Source organism: Rhamphochromis sp. 'chilingali', assembly GCF_963969265.1.
Source record: "Rhamphochromis sp. 'chilingali' genome assembly, chromosome: 6".
Lineage (NCBI taxonomy): Eukaryota > Metazoa > Chordata > Actinopteri > Cichliformes > Cichlidae > Rhamphochromis > Rhamphochromis sp. 'chilingali'.
This window is the reverse complement of record NC_137933.1, coordinates 15,918,055-15,945,780: the sequence shown is the minus strand read 5'-3', so window position 1 is coordinate 15,945,780 and position 27,726 is coordinate 15,918,055. Positions and strand designations below refer to the sequence as shown.

The 27,726-nt window shown below is 42.6% G+C and overlaps 1 protein-coding gene across 14 annotated transcripts in view; it reads right to left on the bottom strand.

The window, feature by feature from the left end:
* LOC308397822 (bromodomain adjacent to zinc finger domain protein 2B-like) overlaps nucleotides 1–27,726 on the bottom strand; it is a 70,702-nt gene that overhangs the window by 11,859 nt on the left and 31,117 nt on the right. For 5 of the 14 annotated variants that reach the window (XM_080883977.1, XM_080883987.1, XM_080883989.1 and 2 more), the window contains exons 3-20: nucleotides 18,271–18,450; nucleotides 14,410–14,601; nucleotides 14,147–14,308; nucleotides 13,491–13,687; nucleotides 13,176–13,388; nucleotides 12,322–12,948; nucleotides 9,173–9,926; nucleotides 8,450–8,719; nucleotides 7,856–7,916; nucleotides 7,627–7,735; nucleotides 6,663–6,764; nucleotides 5,878–6,100; nucleotides 5,288–5,380; nucleotides 3,531–3,592; nucleotides 3,191–3,256; nucleotides 2,432–2,497; nucleotides 2,170–2,214; nucleotides 1,897–1,923 (exon numbers count right to left, since the gene is read on the bottom strand). In XM_080883977.1, coding sequence (XP_080740103.1) covers nucleotides 1,897–1,923; nucleotides 2,170–2,214; nucleotides 2,432–2,497; nucleotides 3,191–3,256; nucleotides 3,531–3,592; nucleotides 5,288–5,380; nucleotides 5,878–6,100; nucleotides 6,663–6,764; nucleotides 7,627–7,735; nucleotides 7,856–7,916; nucleotides 8,450–8,719; nucleotides 9,173–9,926; nucleotides 12,322–12,948; nucleotides 13,176–13,388; nucleotides 13,491–13,687; nucleotides 14,147–14,308; nucleotides 14,410–14,601; nucleotides 18,271–18,448 — 3,447 coding nt within the window. In that variant the 5' untranslated portion in view covers nucleotides 18,449–18,450. The remainder of the gene's footprint in view (nucleotides 1–1,896; nucleotides 1,924–2,169; nucleotides 2,215–2,431; nucleotides 2,498–3,190; nucleotides 3,257–3,530; nucleotides 3,593–5,287; nucleotides 5,381–5,877; nucleotides 6,101–6,662; nucleotides 6,765–7,626; nucleotides 7,736–7,855; nucleotides 7,917–8,449; nucleotides 8,720–9,172; nucleotides 9,927–12,321; nucleotides 12,949–13,175; nucleotides 13,389–13,490; nucleotides 13,688–14,146; nucleotides 14,309–14,409; nucleotides 14,602–18,270; nucleotides 18,451–27,726) is intronic. The other 9 variants (XM_080883984.1, XM_080883980.1, XM_080883986.1 and 6 more) reach the window with 6 other exon arrangements.

Genomic DNA, 27,726 nt, shown 5'->3' with positions numbered 1-27,726 from the left:
AAAAACAAAAAACAGGCAAACATTAACAAGCACACGTTGTACATACAGTAGTCAAGGCCAGCCTTAGTATAATTGTGCATTAATGTAAAACTGTGATGCACTAAATTCAGTAGAGGCACCATACTTGAACAAACACAGAACAATGCTTCACATGTATACACTTTCACATGTATGGTGGAAGCATAAGTGAAGAGTACAGTAGTACAATGACAACCAAAAAGCAACACATAGATGCGGTACAAAATAGATGTGATGACAGGCTCAAAAAGAGAAGCAGCTGGAATCGGTGACGGCGCCTCTAAACTAGAGCTGACACAACAAAAGCAACAAAACACTAGTTGCCGGAAGTCATCTGACATGCCACATGTCATTAGAGTTATGATAAAAACAATCAATTCTGCTACATGAATCAATGATATCGCCTTTTTTGGGGGGGACACATCACACCTGTAATATTTAGTAGGGGGTTATAAAGAGGAATGGATTGTGAGGTGTAACTACAAACTGAGCAGTTTCACTTCAGTGGTTTTGGCAGCTTAAGTGTTAGCACAGTATGTGACTGCTGAGGATGAGACGTCTGTGTTGTTCTTTGGTGCATGATACACAGTCTACTGCCAAAGGGCACAGGAATCACTGGTGACTGACTATCATTTTATTTGATCTCTTAAGGTTTCCCGCTCCTCCATATCAGGCTGTCATTCCCTCTGTGATCCACCAGAAAGACACAATTGCCACTATTAGGGCTTGCCAAGGACATTTCCAGTTCTCGCTGACTAAAATGGGCTGTTTTGTGAGGACTGTTTTGTCATTGTGATAAACAAAACAGGCTAGATGCCAAGCACTCTGCCGCAATATTTCTTTGTGCTTATTTGTTTGATTTATCTACAAATGGAAAACTTGAAAAACGACAGAAAGCCTGTGGCATTCAGCTTCTTCCAATTCATCAAAAACAACGAAGACGTTAAAGGCTTTTATGATAATAAACTGCAATAAATCAAGTGCGATACGGCCACACGAGACAACTTTAAACACATGGGATTAAACGCGCTTCCTAATTTCAAACACTGTAGTGCACGTGAGGTTGATGCAGTAATCGGCCTGGTCCACGACAGGAAGGCGAACCTTTAGATTCAGCTGCGACTGTGTGTGTGAGTGTGTATGAGTAAGAAGGGCTACAAGCAGGAGAGCCAGGCTAAAATAAAAAGCTACATAGAACCATACAGTCCCCATGGTGAAGATGATTGTATTCTTGTTCTGTTTTTTCCCCCCCAAAGGTCTTTTTTTTTTTTATTCCAAGGTGCCCGCACCAAACTGGTGGGAAATCTGCCTGTAAGTGTCTCCACCATGAAGACGAAATGACTCTCAGTAGCTGTTTTCATTCATTGTGCAGAGTATAGGAACAGTGAATGACAGAGAGGCCGGGATGGGGCAGGTTAAAGTCCAGCACTCTGTGGACTGCAGAACAGATGCACGGACGAACAGACACAAGCTCAACGTCTGAGCCGAAATCGTCAAGCACTCACGGGTAACACAGGCTACTCCAATACAACAGTTAGACAATGTATGTGATGGATGGAAACTCCTCGAGCGCACTTTGAGACAGTGAGTGTGGATTGGCTAGCAGTCTTTGCAATGCATTCTGAGTAGAAGGGGAGGATGGGGGGAGGGGGAAAGAAGCTGCCTGGCCACCGTGACAGGGTCAGTTGTCCCTCAGGACGAGCAGATGGAGGCAGCATACTGACTCTTTCTCTCTTTTGTTGGTTTTGCTGGAAAGCCATGCAGAAGAATGTAGTATGACAGCAGCCAGTGCTACACTTAATGCATTGCTATGACAACCATAACACAACCAGTTACACGATGCAGGTGTTAGATGTACAAAAATAAACATACCCATACCATATCTAGTCTATGCCTCTCCAACTCCTGGCAGAGAGAGTTGGCAAAATATTATGGAACAGAAGTAATATCCAATACCAATAAGCAAGGCGTTTTAAACAGAGAAATACTCACGTACACACACTCACGCATGCCTATATTTAAATTCACAAAGTATAAACACATCCACACGCACACGCACCTTCAAATTTTTATTCAAGTCTGAGGTAAATGGTTTTATTCAGCAGTAACTATGAGGTTCAAGAGGCTCAGTAAGTTGTTTAGAGTGCCTACCTGTTGTTTGAGCATCTCCGCTTGCTGTCTCCTCAACTCTTTCTCCTTGAAGGCGAGAATGAGAAGATGAGAGAAAAATCAATATGCTTCCATTGTATTAATATCGTGAAAAGTACAAATACAGGCTGATGGAAAAGCCCCACAACACGGTAAATGAATTATACAATTCAATGAACAGGATTTTTGAAGACAAATGAATAAATAAATAAAGGTATATCACAGTTTTCCATATTTTTTCCAAGAGTTTCATTTGTAAGCATACCTTTATACGCTTTTCAGCCTCCAGTATTTTGGCGTTGGCGGCTTCTTCCTTCTTTTTCCGTTTGGCCTTTGAATAAAGATTAAAGTCAAGAATCACGGAGATGTATATCATTCAGGCACATCAAGTCCAATCAGACTTGAGCTCTGCAGCACTTTAACTGATTGTTTGCAGTTTTCTGGTTTGAGCAAAGATTTCATGCTCCTGAATGCCAGTCAAATTTGTAAAACACAGCAAATGAATAATGTATCTCTTTAACACGTAATTGTGAAAATGTTGAAGCCTCCTGTTAAGAGTGGCTTGCCAACCGTGTCAACTCAAAATTGATTTAGTCCTGCTAAAACACTTTGAAGCTCCTACAGTATAATTGTGTGGCCCTGCATATGTGTGTGTTTGTGTGAACGTGTCTGCATCCTTGGATGTGTGTTTGTGTGTAGAAAACGGCACCTTTTTTTCCCCCCCTCGACCCACTTATGCTAAACTGTTACTGTTGTCTGATGAAAAAAAAAAAGACTTTTCTGTCCAATTTAAATAAGGTCTGAAGAGGCAGCAACAGCCATTTTAATATTCAACAGCCGTCAACCAAGACCAATTTAGCATTAGTTCCATGTGGAATTATGCCTAAGAAGACGCAACTCCCTCCAATGCATGCTGCTGTTCAGTAATGAGCTTTAGGAAGATTAAAACACTATAGACTGAGGGGCTGTAGCTATCCAGGAATGTTCTGCTTAATCAGAGGTGCTGCTGGATCAGATTCTGTACCTCCAAAATTTGCTGCGCTCTGAGTTCCTTCTCCATCCGAATTTGCTGAATACGCTTGATCTTTTCCTGTAAAAAAAGAAAAACATAATCTCTTAATATTTTAGACATCCCCAGATAAAATCACTTTCCAACCACTCTATTCCAATTGGGCCGGGCAGAAAGTCACAACAACAAGTTTAGCACTACAAGTAATAATGGTAATTGAAAAGTAAGCTTTAAAGGATCAAAAAATAACAATTCAACATTTCCCGCAGTGCTCACAGGGAGTGTGTGTGTCAGGACACTTAGATAAGGAAAAGACGGGAAAAATGCAGTCAGCACACCCACAAAGAAGACCCACCTGCTGCTTGAGAATCTTGATCTGCTCTTTCTGCTTCCTTCTCTCCTCCGCTGCCATGATAGCTACAAGAGTCAAATCAGTGTTACATCAGTGTCTAGAAAAGTGACCTATAAAAACACGGGCTTCCAACTGTATTCATATCTGAGAGACTCGGAGTTGTTCCGCTTTATTTATTTAAGAGGTCTCGCTGAAATCACAATGTATTTTTTTAGCAAGGCACGGAGAAATTCAGGGACTAAATTAAAACAGAGTACTGTAAAAATAAGGCCGTGACTCGAAAACAATCGACATGCATAGACGACCTCGCTAAAATGGCACATTTTATTTAGAATCTAAACAACACTTTACATCTATGGCTTTAGGGTACAGCAGGTCTCTCACTATCATGTCTCAATCCTAATTTTCTGGACGCTGACATTTGTGCTTATTTTTGGTTAATTTGTGAACATTCATGCTTCGCTTATGCAGGAAATCTCAGCGACCTCATGATCACTTTTGTAGGTCAGGTCTGATAATTACAGATGATAGCTCAATTCATCATGAATCGCTTAACTCAAAACAACTCATACAGACACATGGCCACACCGACTGAAAGAGTTACAAAAAAACCTCTCAGAGCTCCTGGAAGGAGCTACAGCTACAGCTCATTCCAGTTTGAAAAGTTATTTTCCGCTTTCATTTATTTGCTTGCTGTCTGTAAACATTAAAACTTGGCCCTGGCTCCTTGTACGAGCCTTCTTCGGTCTGTTGTTGTGGTTATTAGCACTGAAGGGAACTAAGGGTGTTAAATATCCCAGCAGCCGATGCTCTCTTCACGCCAGTAATGACCATCCAACTTTTTCATCAAACTCACAGCAGTAAGGTGGATGAAAATGCTGTCTTGTTTAACAAACTGAATGGCACTGTGATTGGCTTTGTTTAATGCTTTTAAGGAGATCTCCACAATCCAATATAGACAGTTTGGGGGATTTATTGTTTATTACTGTTGTCAAGAGACAAACTGGAGCCCAGCTAGTGCCCAGATCGCCCAAGACATTCTGATCCATGAGAGATCAGCAATCATCGCCCCAACCTAGCTAATCAGTATTCAGAATTACCTTTGAACTTGCAGACAGATACATACACATGAAGGAAAACAAGCTGCCTCAGCGGATTTCTAAGCATTTACAATACTGGACTGCATCTGTCAGATATTATGACATTATGTACAAGGTAAATATCAGCGGGCCTAACATGGATCCTTGAGGGACAAATTCATTAACAACTGGCCCCACACAGATACACAGCAGCTACAGGGTACATCCACAGTTAAGTCACAAGTGGCTGGTATTCATGTTTGGGTCACTCGTGTCAGCACATTTACTCGATGGATTTGAGCTGTCTAGTTGGAAAACTTAAATTAAAAAAATCTAAGTGATCTTCGGGATTGGGATCAAAATTGTTTTCCACTGTTTAAATGTTCTGGTGCATTATACATTTCTGAATGTATAACATGTCTAGCTACATCTCTGAATTTAAGCGAGAGCTAAGCAAACAGTCTTGAGATTGGATGCAATAAAGATTAGAGGAGAAAGAAGATTAAAGCTTAAAAAATGATGAAAACAGTTTTGAACCTACATGCAAACAAAGGCTATACAAGCAATATGAGTTCTTGCTGGGCTTTATACTCTGTTGATTTAGATCAAAGTAGTCTGAAGTGACCGACTGACCAATTAAATAACCTCCGCCAGCATGTTTACAGCCCTGTACTCGCTTACCTTGCTGTTTCCGAGCTTCTTTGGCTGCACGTGCCAGCGCCTGCTTTTCCAGTTTTCTCATCAGTTTCATCTGTGCCGCCTGACGGGCTATTTCTGCAAAGTGGAAACAAAAGCGGTGCCGGTGAGAAACCTCTGTAGTTGTACTGGACATATAAATAACTGGGATCGTTCCTAAGGTTTCATTTATAAAGTTTAGCAATTGCAACAATAAACTTAGAGTGATATATTTATCCGTTAGCATTTTTAAAATACTGCAATACATGTCAAATATTTTTTACATAGGTAGGGCTGAAAAATCAGGTTTGCAGGGCTTTGCTAAGCAACACAAAGGCACAAAAACAAGACATGTTAACAATGGTGATTCATCTTGACAAGTAATTGTTGTTAGTATTATTCAGATAAAGTAGGTGGCTCAAACAAAAAAGCCTGACAAAAAAACAGAAGACAGAAAAAACTTGTCCTTGTGCTAAAAAAAAAATATTTGAAACTGTGACCCCTTCGCTGTCGTTAGCTACCCGAATAATAGCTGGTTGATGAATGGCACACACACTTATGACAAACATATTTCAGGGCTCATTTCCTCTGCTAACCTTGAGCCTCTAGTTTGCGCAGAAGTTTGACCTGACTGGGACTAGGGCCCTCAGGCGCCAGTGGATCGCCTACATTAGGGGGTCGTCCCTTCCTTCGTCGGTTACCTTTGGCACCTTCGCCTGCTAACTGGCGCTCCGAATTTGGGGGACGACCCCTTCGGCCTTCCATTGCCAAAATACGAGGTATGACCTCCTCCTCCTTCAACAGGCTCCACTGTAAACCCTGGAAAAAGGGACAGAAAATAAAGTAGAGAAAGAGAGATTGGGAGGGATGTGGAGAGATGCAACAGTGAATGACTTGCCAGCATGAATCAGTTCATGTGACTAAAGGACAATTAAATCATTAGTTGCTAGGCTCTGCATTCAGCAGAGACTGAAAATGATATATCATTACATTTTAAGTGATTCACAATAAAACACAGGCTAAATAGCAGATTAAATAAGAATTCTGTTTCTCTTGCCCCTCAGCACTGCTGTATTTCTATATTAGCACTTCCTCTATTCTGCTTCCAATTAGAAACACACATCCATTTCCTAGTTTATCTCTTTGTGTCACACACTGACATTACATGGAGTATATCAGTGGTCACCTGTGGAAGTAATGTCAGCTGATTATTACATTTCTCCATGCACAGTGCGAGGTCTATGAACTAGGACTACTGAGGGCTTTGGCTGATTCCTACTCATGCCCTGACAGTGACTGCTGCATGAAGCTTTGTCTGCCGCTAGATGAAAAGATGAAGAGGGATCAGGGAAAGAGAGAGAGAGAGATGAAAGGCAGTCACCTGGGGTCCTTCTCTGGCTTCATAGAAGTCACCAACCCTTATCTTTGCACTGAAGCTAAAATTATCACGCGTGATGCCACTTATTCCATTTCTGGATAGATACTACAGAAGAGAAAATAATAATGGCGTTGGTTTAGGCAGAAAAAAAAGGAAAAATGTGAAAATTAGCGACATTGAAAAGCAACTGGGAGGCACTAGATGGAAGGGAGTCTACGGTTACAGTGCATCGGTGCAGTGCTGCTAATCTTTATAAAAGCCAGGGGACAAAAAAAAAAAAAAAAAAAAAAGAGCAACAGCTCTCAGGAGGGAAAAATGGTTCTGACCTTGGGGTGCACAATTCAGGCCCTTTCTTATTTATCTGTGGCATCGCCAGGCTTTTACTGCCTACTGCCTGCCTGACTAGCAGCGAGTGGATGTTACTGCATGGAGTTTTTTTCTTTTTTGTGTGTGTGTGTGCGCGTGTGTTTGCACGACAACACTCAAAAGGCAGTTCAGACAATCTGTGTGTTTGTGCTTTTGATGAAACAAACAAAGAAGGCCGCAGGTCATATTAAATTGTACAAATGGGGCCAAAGTCGTGCATCCCAACACTAACCATTAATCATTCGGCGGGGAGGGAGAAGGAGAGGTGAAAAAAGTGGCACAAGAAGTGAATCTAAGAATATCATCTGTCACTATTATGGTCACAGAAAGCAGGGAGGGTGGAGGCATGGGGTGGGGGTTTGGAGGGACAGCTGGAGCAGTAGCATAGATAATATAGAACAAATCCTGATACATAAGCATTTCTTTGAGCAATGTGGATGAGCGGTTTTGCTGTTATTAGAGGGGGGAAAAAATCCTTCCGTGATAAATCATAAACCATCCCGCAGTAGTCGCTGTTACAAACAAAACTGCTCATCTTTTTGCCCAAAAGAATCTGTATCACGGATTCAAAGCGTGCTGTGAGGCCATGAGGCCCAGGTACCTTCATCACATCTGGGTACTGCCTCAGTTTCTTGCCACAAGGGGCATAGTAGGCCACCTCGCCCTGCGGCCGTCCAGCCACCGATTTGATTCTAGTTTCCCTCCGCCACCTAGGTTTGGGAGACGGAATAAATAACACTATTTTAACAAAAACAAAAAAATGAGTACATCTGTGGCTGAAGCAAAATGTAACCCGAGTGTGTTTGTTGAAATCTGTCACTTATACGTACCCTAACTCCAGAGGTATCATCAACTCCTTCTCATCCATCACCCTCTTCCGCTTTCCTAAACCTGTGGAGAGATGGTTTAAGTTCAGATTTCCTTAACTTAAGAAATTTACTAACACCATGTCTATGGTATATATATTTACACACATTCATAAGTGTGAGCACAAAACACACATAAGAGAAAATGTCACTTAGAGTAGATGACTGGAAATGTCTGCTTGAAATATTTCTGGCAAGCTGCACTTATATCCTATTTCCTCTGATCTGGGTAATCTCTTTGCATTGAAAAAGGCAGAAATCAACCTTGTTGCTGTACCAAACAAGTTGTCGAGGCTCTCGAGCATGGCCCTGCAGGACCTCAGAGCTCTGGGTAAGCTAAGACAACCAACTGCTTTCTTCCTGCCTTCCTAAATGTAACAATCACTTCATATGAGGCTGATGGGAATATACTCCCTCTGGGAAAAAGAATTTACTCCAGCAGCATACTACAGTGTTGTTTGTGAGACTGAAAAGATCCAGCAAGAGAGAGCCTACTAAAACTCATCCTTCACCTCTTGCATTAATACTTTTCCCAATGCAGCATTTTGAATACATTACCTAACGGAGAGGCTAGGCTGCAGGAGGAAGAGCCTGGAGAGCTGTGATAGGCCAAGGCACTGGAGCTGGTGGCAATGGTGGGAGTCTTGATGACCTGGAGGTTGAGTGGTGAGCAGCTGGTGGTGGTGTGATTCGTTGAGGTGTTCAGTAGTTCTGGGCCTTTGGTTAGCCTGTGGGGAGTCATCTCCTTCTTAGATGATCCAGATGGCAGCAGCTTTAACTCCTTCACCTTCTTCCCAGAGATGTCACTGTCCGAGTTGGTGTCAGACTCTGAAATTGGACACAAGTGTGCAAAGAGAGGTGAGGAGTTAAAAAACAGAGAGGCATCAATTCACCAAAGTGGATTAGCATTTAATATCTTTTTTTAATGACTGGGTTTTTTTTATTTTCTTAACTGCACAGACATAACCAATTATTTGATTAGTTCATCTGCCAAAACAAATTAAACAAGTTATTTTTTTTGTTCAAGCAAAAATGCACACTATTTAAGAATCACAGCTTCTGAGCTGTGAGATTTTAACACTTTTCTTTGTCCTATATGATAGTAACTTCAGCTTGACCTGGGTTTCCTCTCCAGCACTGGTATTAAACTTACTGACTAATCTAAATAATTAGAAGAGTAATCCGTAATTAATATAATGGTTAGCTGTCAGCCCTGATTTTTATCTTTAGCTCCTTTTTTTAATTATGAAAGTTACATTCACTGCCGTAGAAGGTACCAACCTGACAGACTATCATCTGAGTCCTCTTCATCCTCTTCCTCCTCAAGATCATCATCCTCCTCATCATCATCATCTCCTGAGTCATCAGATTCCTTGTTGGCTGGGAGCCCAGCTGTGGGGTTACATGTCCCAGGGATCCCCACTCCAGGAATTCCAACTCCAGGGATACTAACTCCAGGAATCCCAATCCCGGACTCTCCTCCTCGAAACAGATCTACTAGAGACTGCACCAGATGGTTCTGAGAGAAGCCCTTCCAGGCAGCTAAAGGGTCTGCTTGTCCCTGTCCCTGTCCTAGCCCTGGTGTCTGTCCCTTCCCCTTGGCGGTCTTGTTCTTTCTGGATCCATGGCCTGTTGTAGCATGGGGTGAGGTAGTGGAGGGCTGTGACGGAGGCCCAGCCTGGCCGGCTGCCTGGGTCCTGTTTGCCCCTGTGCTCAGATTGACAGGCATCGACCCAGCATCAGTGTCACGCTGAGGGGACTTGCTTTGAGAGGCAGAGTCTTTGCGAGGTTTGGAGATGAGGGCCAAAGGTGCGTCCTGAGTGGTGCTTTGGATGACTCCATTTGGGTGATGGGGTTCAGGGAGCCCCAGCAGGGCACTTGAGAGGAAGAGGTTGGAGTGATTGTTCTGGGGTGGAGGAGGCGGGACGAGTGGCAATGGCGATGAAGACAGAGATGTCCTCTTGGGAGATTTGTTTGGCCCCTGCTGCTGCTTCTTTAGCTCAGCTGGGAACGTCTGCCCTTGGGACATGAGAGTCTGGGAACAGAGGAGGAGGAGAGAGGCAGAGAACAAGGAGAGGTATGGAGTCAGAGGGAGGGACAGAGAGGGAAACAGAATGGGAACAACAAAGAAAGGTTAGGGAAAAAAACAGAAAAGAAATGGGACAAAGTAGAGTTGCTTTAGCTGTCAGTTCACATCACTGCTGATTGTTTGAGCAGGTGACAAAACTACAATGCTGAACACTGGTACAGTTAACTGTGTCTAAGCTTCTTTTAGGGAAACAAAAAGAACATAAATGCAATAACCAAAGGCATTGTTCTCGGCCAAGTTTACAGAAAAGAGACACTGTGTATCTCTCTAAAATTGTAATTACTTGTCTGCACATTTGAAAAGCTCCATCATCATTATCACCATACAGCTAGACATGTTTGCCTTTTGTTTTGGCTTGTTTTTTTTATTTTTATTTTTTATTTTTTTCATAGCGAGGACCAGCTTGGCTCAATCGGTGTTTAAGCAAAGGCAGGTTAGACTTTAATGTTGCACTTTCAACTGGATGTGATATGAAGTGAAACAAATCAATTTCACAGACCATGAAATACAGTAACAGTGCTGAAAACCACAGGGGGAATTCGGCTTGCTGTAAACTTCTCTATACTGGTAAAAACAAAAAGGGAAATGAATACGCTGATCCCAATAAGTTTAGCTTATTGATCACGGTGCTGTCGTTCATATTTCATCTGGAGAAATCGAATTTGTGAAGTGAAAAGTACAAATGTCAAATGTCAATTTTTACAGCATTTCATCTGAAATCAGGAAACCCATAAATAATACAGTGGAATCCGTGCACAAGCAATGGTTGCCTCAGGAAAGTAACAAGACTAAAGGCATTATCTGTGTCATCTCTACAGGAGTATGCTAAACGTACCCAATGCAAATTAGTCAGAAAATTCTGAAAAATCTGATTTAAAAATTTTAAAGTTTAAAATTTTAAAAAGTCAATGTTCATAAAAGAGGAGATTTTAACTTAATAAAGCATGCTTGGCCAGCATCCACTGCAAACTACTGGCTGCGGAAGTGATCATCAAATAAACCAACACACTATGAAAGCTGGAAGGAAATCTTTATCAACATACGTGCTAACTTAAACTGAAAGGTCTCCTGTGCTTTTACTATAACACTGTAGGATAACAGTAAAACTCCTGCATAAAAAATGTTTTGAATACTTCTGATGGTCAGTATAACTGGCAATTACCCCTTTGTACAAATATCATGATTCACAGTAGCAGCGATGACAATAAAGTTTGATGCAAGCATTTTTTCCTCTCGCCACATCATAAGAGAAACTCGTGACATTCGCACAAAAGATAAAAAAGAAACTTCTGGGTAATAACACGAAATAATTGGAAAAACTAGCATAAAGCTACCATAAAGCAAACACTTTGTGCTAGGGTCTACTTAAAAGAAACTCACATATATTCCAAAAGATATTCCACTATTTGGTGTTTTGCACATGTCAGCCCCAAAATCCTTAGAGTTATTCATTTCGATTGAGATCTAGTGACTGTCAAGATCACAGCATATAATTTCACATCATTTTCATACTCTTCAAACCATTCGGTGATGCCTTCTGTCCCATCGAGTGAGAATTGCCATCCTATTCAATTTGTTTTAATGATAGGATAAAGATAACCACTCACAGCAACTTTGTATTGACTCACAGTGACCTTGACGTGCCCTCTAGAAGGACAAGTGGACCACAGTGCCAGCAAAAACCTTCATACCATAAGAGGCTGAACAGATTCCCTTACTGCACAGAATCAATCCCCGTTTTTTTGTTTTCCTTTAATTTGTCACATTTGTATCCAGATAGCTTAGATGTTTAGTTGTTGTTCTATGACAATCCCAGTGCAAAAGTAAAAAGAGAAAAAGAAAAAAAGTAATGCATCTACTATACAAAACAAAGATGCTGACTGATGTCCATTTGCAGCTGTGAGATTCAGCTCCAGGCCATGTTAATTTTGATGAGGCTGTTTGGCACTTGTTTCCCTTTGATATAAAATCCCAGACTGGTATGTAAGAGAAACTGTAACAGTTATGATTTTCTTTTTAATTGACTGCGCAGCTACACTAACAGATCTGTAGCCGTCTGGAAGCTGTTTGGATTCTGTCTTAAAAAAAATTTGAAAACAGCCACCAGATTTTTTTTTAAAAAGAGAGAGAGAGGCTGGTTATGGTATGGTAATGATGAGGGAAAAGAGATAAACAGAACTGCAGATCTGACTGCGTACTCAGCTCCACTGAATAATGTCATTATTGTCAATTTGTTATTAGTAACTTTGATCAGTAAAGCGGAGTGTGAAGCAATATTTTTCTCACAGGATACTGTGTGCGTAAATGACATTATTTAACTGATGTTATCAGGCAGGCTTACCTGTCGCAGCCTGAACTCATTGATCTGCGCTAGTGAAGCTTCCAAAAGTTTCCTTTTGTTGGATTTGGCGGTGCCAGAGACAGAGTGCTTTGGTGGCTTCAGTGAGGACTTCTGGGAGCTTGTTAAAGATGAGGTCAAACCAAAAGGTTTTGGGGAGGTAGGCATCGGGAGAGTCGAGCGGGGTGGAGAGGGAACTGAGAGAGGCTTAGGGGAGGAGCAGAGGGAGAGGGGAAGGTGCGGAGGGGAGTTGGAGGGCAGCAGCTTGGGAGGTTTGGGCGAAGCGGTGCTGGACGGTGCCTTTGGAGATGTGGTGAGAGCTATGGGGGAGGAAGACGGTGACGACTCCCTGCGGGGTTGAGTGAGGAGTGCCAGGGGCTTTGAGTTGGCAGCCAGGCCAGTGGACTGGATCACACTAAAGTGTTGCTGTGGTCCCTCTGTCCGGGACCTGGAGCTGTGAAGAGCCAGCGGTGAGGTTTGGGACAAGGCGGGAGGAGAGACAGAGCAGGGTAAGGGCACAAGGGTCGGGGGATTGGAGGGGACCTTTTGGGCCTGGGTGCCTTTCTTTCTGTTGGCATCCCCAGAGAGTGGTCTGTCATTCTTTGCAGTTCCAGTGCTGGGTATCAAAACCTGGTGCGGGCATGAAATAAAGAACTGTTTGAACAAAGGCTTTCTCTGTGGTATGTGATAATTTATTTTAATTCATTCAACATTGTGGGCACTATTTTAGTGAATGAAAGCACTGCGCACCAAGTGCAGTCAAGTGCACCATGTGGAGCAGCTGAGGGCGCAGTGGCCTCCTTCTTTTCACCTTCACTTTCCTAATGTTTTTACTCATTTTAACTTTTCCTCTTTACCTTTGTTTTCTTCTTTGTCCGCTTCTCTGTGTCAGACAGTTCGCTGTGTTTGTCCTCCTCTTCGTCGTCCTCGTCATCGTCATCATCGTCTTCATCATCCTCTGCTAGGTCTTCCAGATCACTGCTGAGGGACCCATCACTTGAGCTGTCTGATGATGTGCCTGATTCACTATTGCTCACCACAGAAGTGTCAGCTGTCTTCTTCCTTGGTTTCTGAATTGAGAAAAAAAACAAAACATTGTAAAAATCAGCTTCACTATGCAACACAAACTGGCTTATTTCAAATTAAGGAGTAATTTTGATCTCAGCACTGACCTTCTCTTTAGGTTTCTGAGTCGTCTTTTCCACCATCTCTGTGGGATTGTTCTGAGGGCTGCGACGCTGGCTATTAGCAGGATCTGAATTTTTGGTTGGCTTGGTTGGTGCCTGAACAGGAGCTGGACTCGCAGAAAAGCTCCCTGATTGTGTGACAGGAGGGCAGGCCCCGCTTCCATTCACTGCACCATTCACCCCTAGAAACACAAATTCTGCTGTATTACTAATCAGCTTCATCTCTCCTAAGAACTTTCCAACAAGCGATAATGGAATATGTGGAACTAACAGCAGATTGAAATAAGGCTAATAAAAATATTGATTTATACATGTATCTCATCTAACATGCGAGCTGTGCGAGGCACAAGCCCAACACGAGTGGTTTACATAATAAAAGATAAATTAAAAGATACTGTGAAATTAAAAGAGTGCCAGAAACAGAGATTACGAGAGCGAACATGAGGGAAAGAGCGGGGAGATAGAGGTTAACAGAATCACTAAGTGAGGACTGAAAGTCATTAAATCTGGCTCGAAAAAGAGAAATCTCATCATAGGGCAAAGTGGATTTAGGTTGTGGAGGAAGATGCACAGATAGTGATTATGGGAGGGTTAGGGGGAAGACTGAGCAATGAAAATAAGCTCCCAGGACAGCGCTGTACCTTTAGGTGCAGCATGGCTATTCTTGCCGGGCATCCTGATCGGAACAGGACTGGCGCTGTGATTGGACTGAATGTGAGGGGCGAAGAATGGGGGAAAGCCGATGAAAGAGGGGAGAAAGGCAGCAGCTCCCCGTCCATGGGCTTCGGCAGCTCGCCACCACTCTGTCGGGTCAGAAAGTAGAGGAGAGGAGACGAGAGGAGAAGATTAAAGGTATAGTCCCCTTAACCAACTGCTACCCACAATTCAAATGTCATCCTCTTACCAGAGAGGGCTCCTAGTTGGGGATGGGCAGCCAGAGCAGCTGACATGCCTAGAGAGCCCAGGCCTCCAAACTCCGGCCTGCCTGCTCCGGCAGTGTAGAGGGCTCCAAATGCTGGGTGGTTGACCAGAGGGAAGGCACTTGACAATGTGGAGCCAATGAAGGGCTGCTCTCCTGCTGCTCCAAACAGACGGCCTAAGATAGATCCGAACCAAGAAGGACATGTCCAAATGTTTTAAAGTACACTACAAAAGGGTGTGGATAAGAGCTCAGTGGCACAGTGAAACAAAGCAACAGGTGCAGAAATGTTTTCACCATTTGATCTAATTTTAAGTTAAAGATTGACATGTTCCCTTTACCAGAAACTGTCCTGTAAAAGGAGAAATGATGCACTTCCGCCAGATCTTCAGATGTTAAAATAAAACAAAGTAAGTAAACAGCTGTTAAGAGGACAAGTTGCTAATTCGTTACGGGTATTATTCTGTTCCTGATAGCTGATAGTATTAAACAGCTTTTTAAAGCAGTTGTTTCAGTTTGAGATAGTGACAAACAACTCCTATACGACAGGATTAAAAGATGAATTCCACGCAGAAGAATAAATTTTGCTTTGAAGTGACAAAAATGCTTAGGACTAAATTTTTCTACTTGTACATATTTAATACTTTGTGTTACGTAAAGTTCAATTTTGACATTACTGCACAGCTGGTTTGACAGTTATTTATTACACCTTACTGCCCTACTGTTAGCTCTGTGTATGTTTATTTGCACAGACTGAGAAGACTATTCTCAATTACATCTCTGAGCTCTTGATGTAGGAATCGACAGAGTGTAAAAACTAGATTTAAACAGCTTTTGAAGATGTCGCTTCTTATCCACCTGACTATAGAGGAATTAAATACAGAACAACTGCCTTCTGAGTGTGTGGAAGAATTAACTTCAAGTTTTGCTTTCACAAAGTGCTCGTTGCACCTAAATTTAAACGGCAGCCGTACTGTTTCTGAGCCTGACACACCAGCACTTCAATGTGACTCTCACGCATATACCATGAAACATGCACATTTAGATTACAGACCATGCTGTCATAATCCTATTCTGGCATAGAGCCACTTGTTTATAGCAATTTTTTTTTTTTGGTTTAAAATGACTGTCAGAATATGTCACACGGTAACAAAGACTGGATAGTCCCGGTGAGAGAAAGAGGAGCATGCATACGGTGTAAAAAGCTAACCTCCTTCTATCCTTTTGGCATTCAATTTCAGCAGAGAAGAATACTTCATCAACATCATCATCGTCTAGCGTTTTCCTGAGCACAATCATTTCTGGCAGGGGCGACTGCCACGTATTACCTCCTCCCAGAGTCAGATGCAATTTGGTGTGAGCATATTTCATGCAAATTCAATTTCTATTCCAGAAAAGGAGAGCAAGTCTGCTTGATGCCTCTGCATAAGCCAGGTAATACACATGCAAAAAAAAGAAAGAAAGAAAAAAAGGAAGAAAAAGTGATGACTGAAGAAAAGGAAAGTGTTGTGCACAGTGCGGATGAAAATGTCAAACTACTATACACATGCACACAGAAATGTAAAGCAGAGTGACACGGAAGAGGAGTGTTTTCAGAGCTAATGCAGTACATGGTCTATTAGTATGGCCAGTTACATGTGCTTTATAGCACAAAAAAAACAAAACAAAACACTGGAGAAGACTATGAAATGAGTGTGAATCAAATTGTTTGCGCGTATGTGGCCATACCAGGAGAGCTGGCAGGATGAGAGTATAGCCCTTTGTGTTGGTGCCAAGGCCCTTCTCTGCCACAAGACAGCAAAATCTGCCTTTTGAATGGCATTAGAATATGCTGAATATGTAGAGCCCGCCTTGCCAGTGTCAGCTAGTGGATACGAAGATAAACGACTGCAATGCAACCCCCAGAAAGGCCAGCCACAGCATTCGCTTATGCCTGGGGTGCCCACCTCTCTTGCCCCCCCTCCCCCCCGCACACCCCCTTCTTTTCTAGGCAACACAAAGTGACATCTGCAAATGCCTTTTCAATATTAATGCGGGCTTCCAGAAGGCGAATAATTAAATCTAAAAATTTGAATCGAGAAAGAGGCACGGGAAAGACATACCTTGGATTACCTACTCGCTCTTCCTCACCCCCCCCCCCCCCCCCCCTTTCTCCCCCCCCCCCGCTCCCTCGCCCTCTTTCTCATTCTGTTTCAATCCTTCCTCCACTCTGACAAACTGCACCGCCTGCTTTTTTCATGTTTGGATGCTGCCGAAGGGGGATTAATTTGTTGTTTGTTGCAGTCAATCAAATTTCCACAGACAGATTTAAGTTAATTGCATCCGTGAGTTGATCCCAGAAGGAGAGAGTGCTACAAGCGCAGATCAGCTTTTATTCTCCAAGTGATATCCTCATCAATGACACATGCACACACACATAAACAGGAGTCCATGTATTTCTTTTTTTTTTCTTTAACTTTTTCATGCGCTCCTAAGATTCTTTTTCGTAAGTGTTTTTGGCACACAGGCAAAGGACGATGAATCGATGCCCGCACAGTCTGTGATGATTCTATATCGGTATTAACATATATTTATACCGATGGTATCTGCTCACAATATACACTTGACATGTTCTTGCTGTTCTGCATGAGAATGTTTTTGCTTTTAATTGTGATTCAAGTTGCTTTACTCCACTACAAGTTTGAGCTAAAGCGCGCACACACTGAACAAGGCGCTGTGTGTGAAATGAAGACGAACTGCTTGCTTGATTTCCCACAAAGCACAGCAAAAGTTCAGAGCTAACAGTCTGCCTCTCAGCATTTCATTTGATGCTCAGTCCAAAATCGCTTATCTAGAAAATCTGAGCACGCGTAATGGCACACAGGGATAAGAGGGATTTATAATGCATAAGAAGGAGACACTCCTAATGGCTTCTTCTTTGGGGCAACATTGAGGATATGGAGGACAAAACAACAGGCTTCATTTTCTATCCTCTCTACTTCTTCCTTTTCTCGTAACAGAGAGAAAACACGACAATCATGGAGAAAGCTAGATATCCTATTCCCTACTCAGTGCGATGGTGGTTTTGTTTGTGCGTGTGTTTGTGTGTGTGTGTGTACATAACAGGCCTACGAAAAAAAACAGCAAAAACAGCAAGACATTAAGAGATGAGGAAAACGAAAGTATGAGCAAACGATTCACTCGCACACAAGGGATATTTGAAAAACACACTGAGATACAACAGATACACACACTCACACCATATATACACACTCCTCTTTGCCTAATGGCTTTGACCAATACATAGAAAGGCGGCTGGATGCTGGACAGGGATGACTAGACACTGAGTGGCTAACAAATGTTAAATCATGCAGGCAGAGGCTCTTTCTCTCTCTCTTTCTCACACACAGACACACACATACACACATGCATCCATGCACAGTGGCGTGCTGAGCCTGACTCCGAGGCAGCTGGAGCCAGAGAGCTGAAGGTTGTCAGGAGACATGGCGAAGCATGTGTGTGTTTCTCACACAAAAGAGCCCCCTAATTGTTTGGGATTCATTAATGCAGCAGCTTTTCAATTGCAACCCAAGCTGTCAGGAAAAAAAAAAAAGAGAAATCCATGTAACTGGAAGAGAGGTGTATTCACACCGGCTGCAAAATAACTGTGTAATTAACACTGGAAATAACTCATTTTTCATGGTAAAGAAATGAGAAAGATTCTGAATGCTATCGAGACATGAAGGCGGCCATATTTCGGGGCATCTTGTTATGGTTATGTGAAAACTGTTTGCACCATGTGTTGGTATTTTTCCTCCTCTGTACGCACGGTTTCAGAGACAGAAGATTGACACAACTGTTTCTTACCAGAGGCGCTGAGGGTGGATCCCAGTGCTGAGGGGCTCGGGGTCAGGCTGCTCTTAGAGTGCGGAGCAGGTGATGATGAAGAGGAAGAAGAAGAGGATGAGGAAGAGGCCGCAGGGGAGGAGGTGCGAGCAGCAGACAGGGTGGGCGCAGGGGAGACCAGCCGCTCTCCAGACTCCATATCTGTCAAACACAATCCAATCAGCAGGGTTACAATAGGAAAGAACACCCACCCGTACACTGACAAACACACACTTAAATGCGTACACACAACTGCATACTGTGCCCCCCTCCAACACACACATTCGAGCACGCCCATGCACAAGCAACCACACACACACACACCTCCTGACACTTTTCCTTTCACATCTCACTTCCCCTGAACAATATTTCCATTTAGCCATGCTCACTGGCTCCCAGCCTCTATTGATTCAATATGGGGTAGGACGGAGGATGACATGTTTAAGGACTCTGATAAGGGACAACAAAGCAGGTTTCACATTTTGATGCAGGAACATGCCCCTGCTGAGAATCTGTTCCACAGCAGGACGGCCACTTTTTACAAGAAACTTGCTCTGGTGAGTTTGAAGTGGGACAGTTGAAATGACAAAGGTTAGGCAAAATGTCAAACACAACATAGACGAATAACATATTTGTCACTTTTCCTGTCACTCGCGGGGACTCAGAAGTGTGTGCAAACTCACACATGTCTGTACCTGCGTTTTACAAACAGGATCCCTTTACACATCCCTGATAAAAAAAGTTTTTAAAAGTCATTCAAATTAAAAGAGCTCTTTGAGGCCTTTAAAGACAGCATTACTCTCTGCCTCCTTTCACTTGGAACCAGAACTAAATGGATAGGCTTTTAGATGATTGGTGCATTAACCAACACGGTAGCTTTTTTCCCATTATCGGTTTCACAGAGTTACCATGCCAGCCATTATCAACCAACCAACAACACAAACCCTCACAAGAAACATTTGGCCATTCTGCAGTCAAATATTTTACTTACATTATTCAGCTCTAATCCCCTTTTGCTTACAACTGAGAACACAATGTGGCTATGCCCACACAACCGCTGACTTGTGGAGGCAAACAAATATAAAACACACACATTGACACACACACACACACGTTCACACATTACAGCCCCCACTGCAGACAGACACACACATACACAAAAATCACCTCCCCTGTCTATCACATCAACCTGACTCTTTTTCTCTCTTCTCTTTTTCCATATCCCTCTGCCTGACACTAATCCAGGACTGAAAATCCCCTTCAAAAGCACAGTTTGCAGATTGTGTTTTACAGGCAGGCTTTGTTATTGTGTCATTACACATAAACAGTCTCTGCCTCCATCTCTCTTTCCCTCTCTCTTTCGCCTTCTCTCTCGCTCCTGCCACCCCTCCGCCACCCTCCCTCCCTCCCTCTCTCCTCTGCAGTGGGAGCAGAGCCACTGATTAAATCTCTGAGACAAAAGCTGCTATCCTCTGAATATCAAGTATCAGCCTTTCGCCAGGAGCAACACTGACAAGAGAGAGAGAGAGAGAGAGAGAGACGCGGATGACAAGAAAACCTGCTGCAGTCCACAGGGAGGAGGCTGGTGTGCCATCGGACTTGGGCAGCCATCCCCGCCACTGCTGCAGTGAAAAAGAGGTTGGCTGTGCAAATAAGAGCAAGGTCAAAGGTCCTTCGAATTGTATCTCACGCGAGGTGACAGGATGTGGGTTAAAGAGACAAATTATCAACCTAAACGGGCAGTGAATGAATGTTACATGTTAGTTACAAGAATACGTTTCCAGCTGAGTGAAGATGGGGAGTTTATCCTAATTTCAAACCCACCCCACCCGCACCAAAAGAAACTGTTACCTCTGTGCCACACTTTGTTGCATGAATGGCTGTCACACTCTATGCTCCTTCACTCTGGCTGTCACCTTTTAAATGTCAGGTCAGGGTGTAAAGAAAAAAAATGGAAAAAGGATTCTTTCACAAGATTTAAAGAAAAAGTGACTTTTCTGTATTTGCGTCTGGCCAAAAAAAAAAAAAAAAAAAGCAAGTATCATCAAAAGTGTTGTGAAAATGGAGAGGAGCTGTGGCCCTTCATAATTATCATAATGCACATGAAAACAAAAGGCTTGTGTCTCGGAGGACGATCAGGCTTACGTGGTGTCAGCTGGTAAGTGAAGCGGATCATTTCCCTACCTTTTCACAGGAAGGGAGAAACATAGACAGAGGGAGGGAAAGAGAGTTTGAGAGATTGAGAAGGAAAAAGGAATAAGCAAGACAATATACTCTGATTTTGTTGTGGGGTGTAGAGGGGGTATGGGGGGAGGTGGGAAAGGCAGAAGAAAGGGAAAGAGTGGAGAAGATGAAGGACAGCCTGTAAACCATTTCTGTCGTTTCTCAATATCTGCACTTAATGCCTCGCCTTGTCAAAACGTGATGATGTGAACAGAATTGATTTCCCCCCCTAACAAACAACAAAAAAGCAATCCCTTCTTTGCAGAGGTGTAAAGCAGAGCTACCCTCCCCCTCATCTCCTCTCATCTCTCACAATCTCTCAAAGGGCCTCTTCCTGGGATGAGAGACGGAAAGAGAGAGAGAGAAAGGACAGCGGGGGGAAAGAAACGACTGCGGGGCGAGTCCATCTTCCTCTGACAACTACAAACTGATCACTTAGAGCAATTAAATCTAATAACAATAATAAGATTGGGCTCAGCAATGTACCACCAAATGCACAGCAACAACAATGATTGTAACAATAATGGAGCGCCAAGGTATTTAAGGATCCAATCCTGACTTAATTATGAGAAATTAAAATGGATTTAGCATCAGAATTAGCTTGATTTTATAGGTAATTAACGGCACACCACAGTGGCGGTATAAGGCAAGCGTTATAATCTCCGTGAACGGCTAAATCAATTTGACTTGAACAACACCAACCAATCAACAGAGAACGCCGCAACCAGAAACAGCAGGTCTCGCAGATGCAAGGAGAGGGAGAATTTATGCTAATAGCTGAACTATGATTTATAAGATGTGTTCCAGCACCGGATTCGCAGTCACGTCCACAAATACAACACAGCACCCAGCTGTCAACGCATGCGGCTAATAGTGGTTAGACGCAGCGGCCCTTCAGGAGATAGTGTAGCTATAAACAGCTCTGCAGTTTTATGATTGCACTTGGCCTTCATATAGGAGCCTTCACATGTCAGTGTGATCTGAAAGGAGGGCGGAATAGCATAAAGGAGAGATAGTGTGAGTGCATTTGGTGGCCCGTGCTGCTCGGTATCGCGGCCTTACATCATGCATTTGTTTTGTGGTGTTGTGTGTCTGTGCTGCGTGTATGTAGCGGTGCTCTGTTACACATGCGGCGGTTTAACAAAAGACTCCCAATGCATGTGCCTATGGAAGTGTTTGTGGGCACGTATGTGTGTGAGTGTGTGTGTGTCGCATCTTCAAACTATTCAACCTCCTGTGTATGTGTGTCTCCTGCCCCTTTTCTCCTCACCCCTTCAATGCACACACAAAACACACACATACGCATACACACAGTAACAGATGGCTGATACTAACTGAGATAATCCGCCAACAGAGTCATCAGCATGGATCAGTGGTAATCAGAGTGTGGACACAATGTCTCTTCTCCAGCCGTAATGGAAGGAGCGCCTGGCGCAAGAGAAGGGAAATGCATTATTCCCCATGATGCCCTGACCTCATTCAAAGACACACACAGCGGCTCCCAGCTCCCTTTCTTTTTTCTCCTCACCATAGACAACAAAGAGTATATCATCGCTGCTTCTACAACATTCACTCTCCCCTCCAGATCTCTCGCTCCCTACCTTTTATTGTGATGTGCAACTGTGTCTAAAGCAGACCTCTGTGTTCAGTCAGCCAAAAAAAAGAAAGAAAAAATGTCAACATAGCAAGTGTGTCATGATGAAGGTTGTTGGTAACAAAAAGGATTGGAGTGAGTAATCATCAGTTTTACAGTGTTATTTTTTCCTATTATTGCTCAAAACAACCATACTGACTTATCGCATAGCCAGTCAAAGTCTTTCTGAGAATTAATAATGCTTGTTATAAGTCTAATATCAAGACACGTTGGTTATCAGGTAGGGGGAAAACGGCCAGTAAGTAAGTGGTGAATCACTCACTCCAAAAGGCATAGCACACACAAAGCAGTACTTTCTGTTGCGCTAGTGTTCGCCAAAGTGAGATCATTGACACTGTCTGAATCAGCAACAAGATCTCTTATTTCTGATCTTGTGAAGCTGCTGTTCAGCCTCACTGCTTGAACTTCCCATCTGTCCGTGTGTTCCTATAGGTTCGTGTGGGTGTATGTTTTTGTAGGCACGACATGTTCGTATGGATGTGGATGCCTGCGCTTTGCATGCTTGTTGGCAATGAATGCTGACCGAATGCACGCACAAGCTTGCTTGACCCCATTTCTCCTCCCTTTGCTCTCCCCCACCACCACCCCTCCCCTTCCTTCTCCGCATACATACCATCAGCCAGGAAATGACATAATCAGGGATCTTGGCAAAAAAAAAAAAAAAGTGACAACCTTTGTCCCATGTCAAACATCAACTCAGAGAACATTTAAAGAGACAGTGTGTACTCTGTTACATCATGGTTTAGCACTGATTGTGTGGCTTTATTAATCAGCTAATTGTTATAGCTCTATTTTACTTGGAGTGTTTTATCACTGAGACACTCCATTACACACACTTTTTTTTCTTTTTTAATTAATGAAGTACAAAAAGTAAAGAACACTGAATAACTGAATAATCATATTAAACTGGTTTTGCACAAAAACTGCATAACTGCATGGTGAACTCACAGAGCATTGTGCCAATGCCTGAAAGGGAGTACAAAGAGACAGCATGCCCCAGTGTGGCCTGTCTAGGTGACAACAACTAGAGTGACTCAGACCCCTCCCTCGGCACCACTCCTGCCCAGTGACAGATGGCAGAGCGGGGCATGTAGGGGATGGGCACCATCTCTCACCCTTCCTCAGCTAGCCTTGGCAGTGGTGCTGGCCACAGGTCTTATTACAGCCACACCACTGCCTGCCTGCTTTCATGTAACACTGAAGCTTACCACGCTAGAGCTGCTTACTGCCTGCCAGGTAAAAAAGGTAATGATATGGTCCTGTGTGTAACAAATGGTAGAGTGTGGCGTGTGACAGAAGAGTTTCCAGACTTAGTATTTACCAGGCCCTGGTGTAACCTCTACACATACGCGCATCCATGCAGTGGTAAGAGGCTTTAGATAAAATATAAAACCAAATGGCGTGCCACACGCATTCTGTATATTTTTGAAATGACAAGAAATCAGCTCTTGCCAAATGGCTTTATTTGCCTTTTCAAGCATAGTGTAGATGCCAAAGGCTGGAATCAACACCCCTACTCACCATCCGTCTCTGCTGGGTTCCCAGTGACAATAATGTGATTTTGGGACATGGTGATGACTCGGTGGAGAGGAATAGGATAGGCTTGTCACTTGTGTTTGATGTCAAACCTATGTGTGACAGAATAGTGTTACTCAGCTCAACCAGACATAGCACTACTCCCATTTCCTGGCCATAAATAGAAGAGAAAGAGATGATAGTGAGTGTGTCTATGTGCAAGTGTTGCAAAAAAAGAGGATAATCTGTGTGTATCTGTGTGCACACAAGCACACCCTTATGCACCATTCTAAGTATCATAAAGTAAGCTCAATAAGAAAATTCCCATCTCTTATGCTCATTCGCATCTGCATCCACCCAAAGCTAATTATTCTCCCCATGGTAACCTAGCAGGGTCTTCACATCAAAAAACCAGAAGTGTGTATCAGGCAATCATCCCTGATGAATCTGCCCTTCTCCCTCTGCTAGCCACTCACACTCATCTGCCAGTCTCAATGCTCATTACTGTTTTTCTGTAGACTGAACCAGATCTGCTCGCCACTGGCTGCATGTGTCTACAAGAATCTATAATGACTTCGAAGGACTTTGGAAGCACAGAATAACAAAAAAAATGCAACGCACATGCACAAACAGACACCCAACAGATGCAGCAGAGGCAAAGTGAGTAGTGAGCCAATGCCTTTTAAGGTTAATTATGATTTAAAACACTTTTTTAAATTACATTTGTGCTAGTTCACCTTTCACTACAGAGCTTTGTATGTAACTCAGTGCACAGCCAAACTGATGATGTGCAAAAAAATGTACCTCGAGGCCTAAAACATTGAGCTCAGATTCTAGAATAACAATTCACTTCACAAAATACATCCTGCATATCAAATCCAGCAGATGCAATTCTCCGGTATTTAAAGAGACCTTTGCAGACGTTTGCACAATTCTGAAGTCGCAAACCATCTCAAAATCTAATAATCATATCTAATTTTTCTCACGAAATTTCCAAAGAGAGCAGTGCAAAAATACTATAATTGCTGTAAATATTAACTTTGATTGTAGTTAATGCCGTTAAATCCTGTGTTTTGAATGCAGAGAAAAAAAAACTACAGCAAAACTGATCCAAAACAGAAGAGCCACAGCAAACCGACGCTGAGTAGCAAAGTATTTAAGCAGAGATTCACCATTTATTGGGCCAGTAAGTGGAATTAGCTCAACTGTATTGCATTCTCCGATGATCTGATTGGTCAACATCCTGAAAAGATGTTTCTACCATAAAACGAAATGGTATGTATACATAAAGGACTTTAATTTTATCTGACCTACTTCGTAATGCTAATGCTGCATCCAATAATCTGTCAGTGAAGCGATTGGTGGGTTCCCTGTTTTTACACTTATAAAAATTCATGTATGAACAGGTCAGGTTTGCAGGAGGATCTCTTCTTCAAACTTAGCATGATCCCAGCTCAATCCACACTTTTCAAGGTACAAGAAACAGCTGAACACAGTCTCACAGTGACCCACCCCCCTTAGTTTTTGGGGGTTTTTTTTGTTTTCCAGATTTATTTACAAACCTAAAGACACTTTACATGATAGAAATGGGAGATATTGCAGTTCATTTTCACCTGGACTGAGATGTCTAGCCTCCATTCAATGCTTTAATATTAATTATTATGAACAGAAAGGTCACAAAAATGACTGCAAATGCTGTCAATTAAAACTTCTAGAACGAAAATCAGAATCAACCCAGGAAATTGCAAAGGCTGTAAAATCTAACATCCAGTCATTTTTCTTTAATCTTAACAGACACTGTGTCAATAGTGCAATGTGTAATCTCCCTCAGACTAAGTTGATCAGTGCAAGCTTTGATTCTCTGTTTTGTAATGATGGCATTCCTCAATAACATGTGATGTAATGGCTTAACTGAATACAAAATGTAATAGATGAGATTGCACGTATTTTAAAAGTGTACTATTTCACTGATTTGTTGCATGTTGTTGAGCTCATGTTATGTATGACACCAGTGATGTGAAATGACACACAATCTATGCCATAAAACAAGGTTTACCCACATTGACTACTATTTAACTGACAAAATCTTAATAAGACAAACGTACATATTTAAATGAATGCAGGAAATAATTTTAACTACCAGGAAATAACATCAGTTATTAGAGAATAGCAAGCAAAAAAGGAGCGCGTGAGAGAGAAGAAGATGGGGGGAGGAGAGAAAATGAGCGCAGTACTCCAGATATGCATAATGCAAATGACATGCATGTCAAATAGCAAAACAAACTGACAGTGACAGAACAATGGAATAGCCAGAGAGCGGCCAGTCGTGCTAGAGCAATTGTTTGAGGCCCTCCTGTCCATTTCCATGGGAAGAAAAACATTTAGAGTTCTGTTCGGCTGAAACTTTACTTGCAAGAGATAACTGATATCACTGTGCAAATGTGACAGAATTCGGATAAGTGGTGCGATGGCTGGAATAGCTTATCCAAGACTACCAGTCACTTTTTTTTTGTTTAATGCTGCTACTGCAGCACATAATGTGTTATTTGACAGAAATGAAAAGACATGTATAGTCACAAACCCTAATTTTTCACTCTTCCTCTCAACCACACAAAGCTGCTGCAGTCTTCAGTTTCCTTCCTTTGCTGATTGCAGGGCTCAGAAAATAAGTGTCCATGAAAAGAATAAATTAATTTGGTTTAAATGACCGTTATGGCCAGTAAAAACTAAAAAACTCTTATGGGTGAACCATGCAGCCAGTGGCATCCCAGATCATAGATTTTCTATATAGTTAGCAGCTCACTTAGCAATTACTGCTTAATGAAATGACTGCTCACATCTCTGGCTTATCTCTTCTCCAAATCCCCACCTTAACACCTTTCTCCTGCCCAGTCCTTCTCCCCTTGTGCTCCACTGTTCACACTTCCTCTTATTTCTTGCTTTTATTAAAAACATTACCAACACCTGACAAATTGACTTCATTAACTGCTTTCTTCTCAACACAAACAGACAAATGCTAAAGTGCAAATGAGGTTCGAGGTGCTCTTAACAGAAGGGAGCAGAAAAGAAAGCATGTTTACAGGTATTTAAAGTGGCGAGCAATCCATGGTGTTGCATCTGTGTTTGAACACTGCAATCAGGTGAAGGTCTAAAAAGCCACAGAGTAGTCTTCAGAGCAACAATCTGGCAACCTACAGTAAGCTGTGATGGGAGAAAATCCACCAGCATTAAACTCAATATGTCAATCAGCTGTATTCCTCTGTTCAAATGTGTGCTTTACTTAATGTTAAACATGTGAAAATGACTGGCTGGAGGAGAATGGTGCTGTATTGACAGAGAGGGAGGCAAAGCAGCAGGCAGTCAGCCACTCTGTTCTGCTTCACTGCAACATGGGAGGGAGGCCAGCGTGGACACATACACACACGCACGCACGCACGCATGCACACACGCACAGATGTAAAAACACACATACAGGCATGTACACAGGAGCAAGCACACGCTCGCACAAATGAACACACACTTACACTCTTCCTCTCTCGCTCAGTCTCTCTCTCGCTCTCTAACAAACACATGCACACACTCGCACACAGTGCAGCAGGTGAGGTGCCAGCACATCACAGCGCTGCCATTTTTCAGTGTCTTGCTCAGGGAGAAGCGCTCTGACATTTTATGAAGCACTCTGCAGAAATCAGCAGCTTGTAATGGCGGCTGGACTGTCACTCCTTTCCACTCTTCACACTCCCTCTATCTCCTTTCCTCACACTGCTTTTAAGATATTATCTCCACTGATTAGCATAATCTAATCAATTTTACAAAATTGGCTTTTAATTACAAAGAAAAATCTTTCTTCTCACAGTTACTGGTTAACCCTTTGTTTTTGCAAAAAAAAAAAAAAAAGAAAGAAAAAAACTCAAACTGAGGCAAGAAGTAAAACCTCAGCGAAAGGTTAGAAAATGCTACCTATCACACTTGAGTGGGAGAAACAGACTAAGACTGATGTGTTAAGGGTATAAGTGGCAGAAATATCACCGGCTCATCTTCAATAT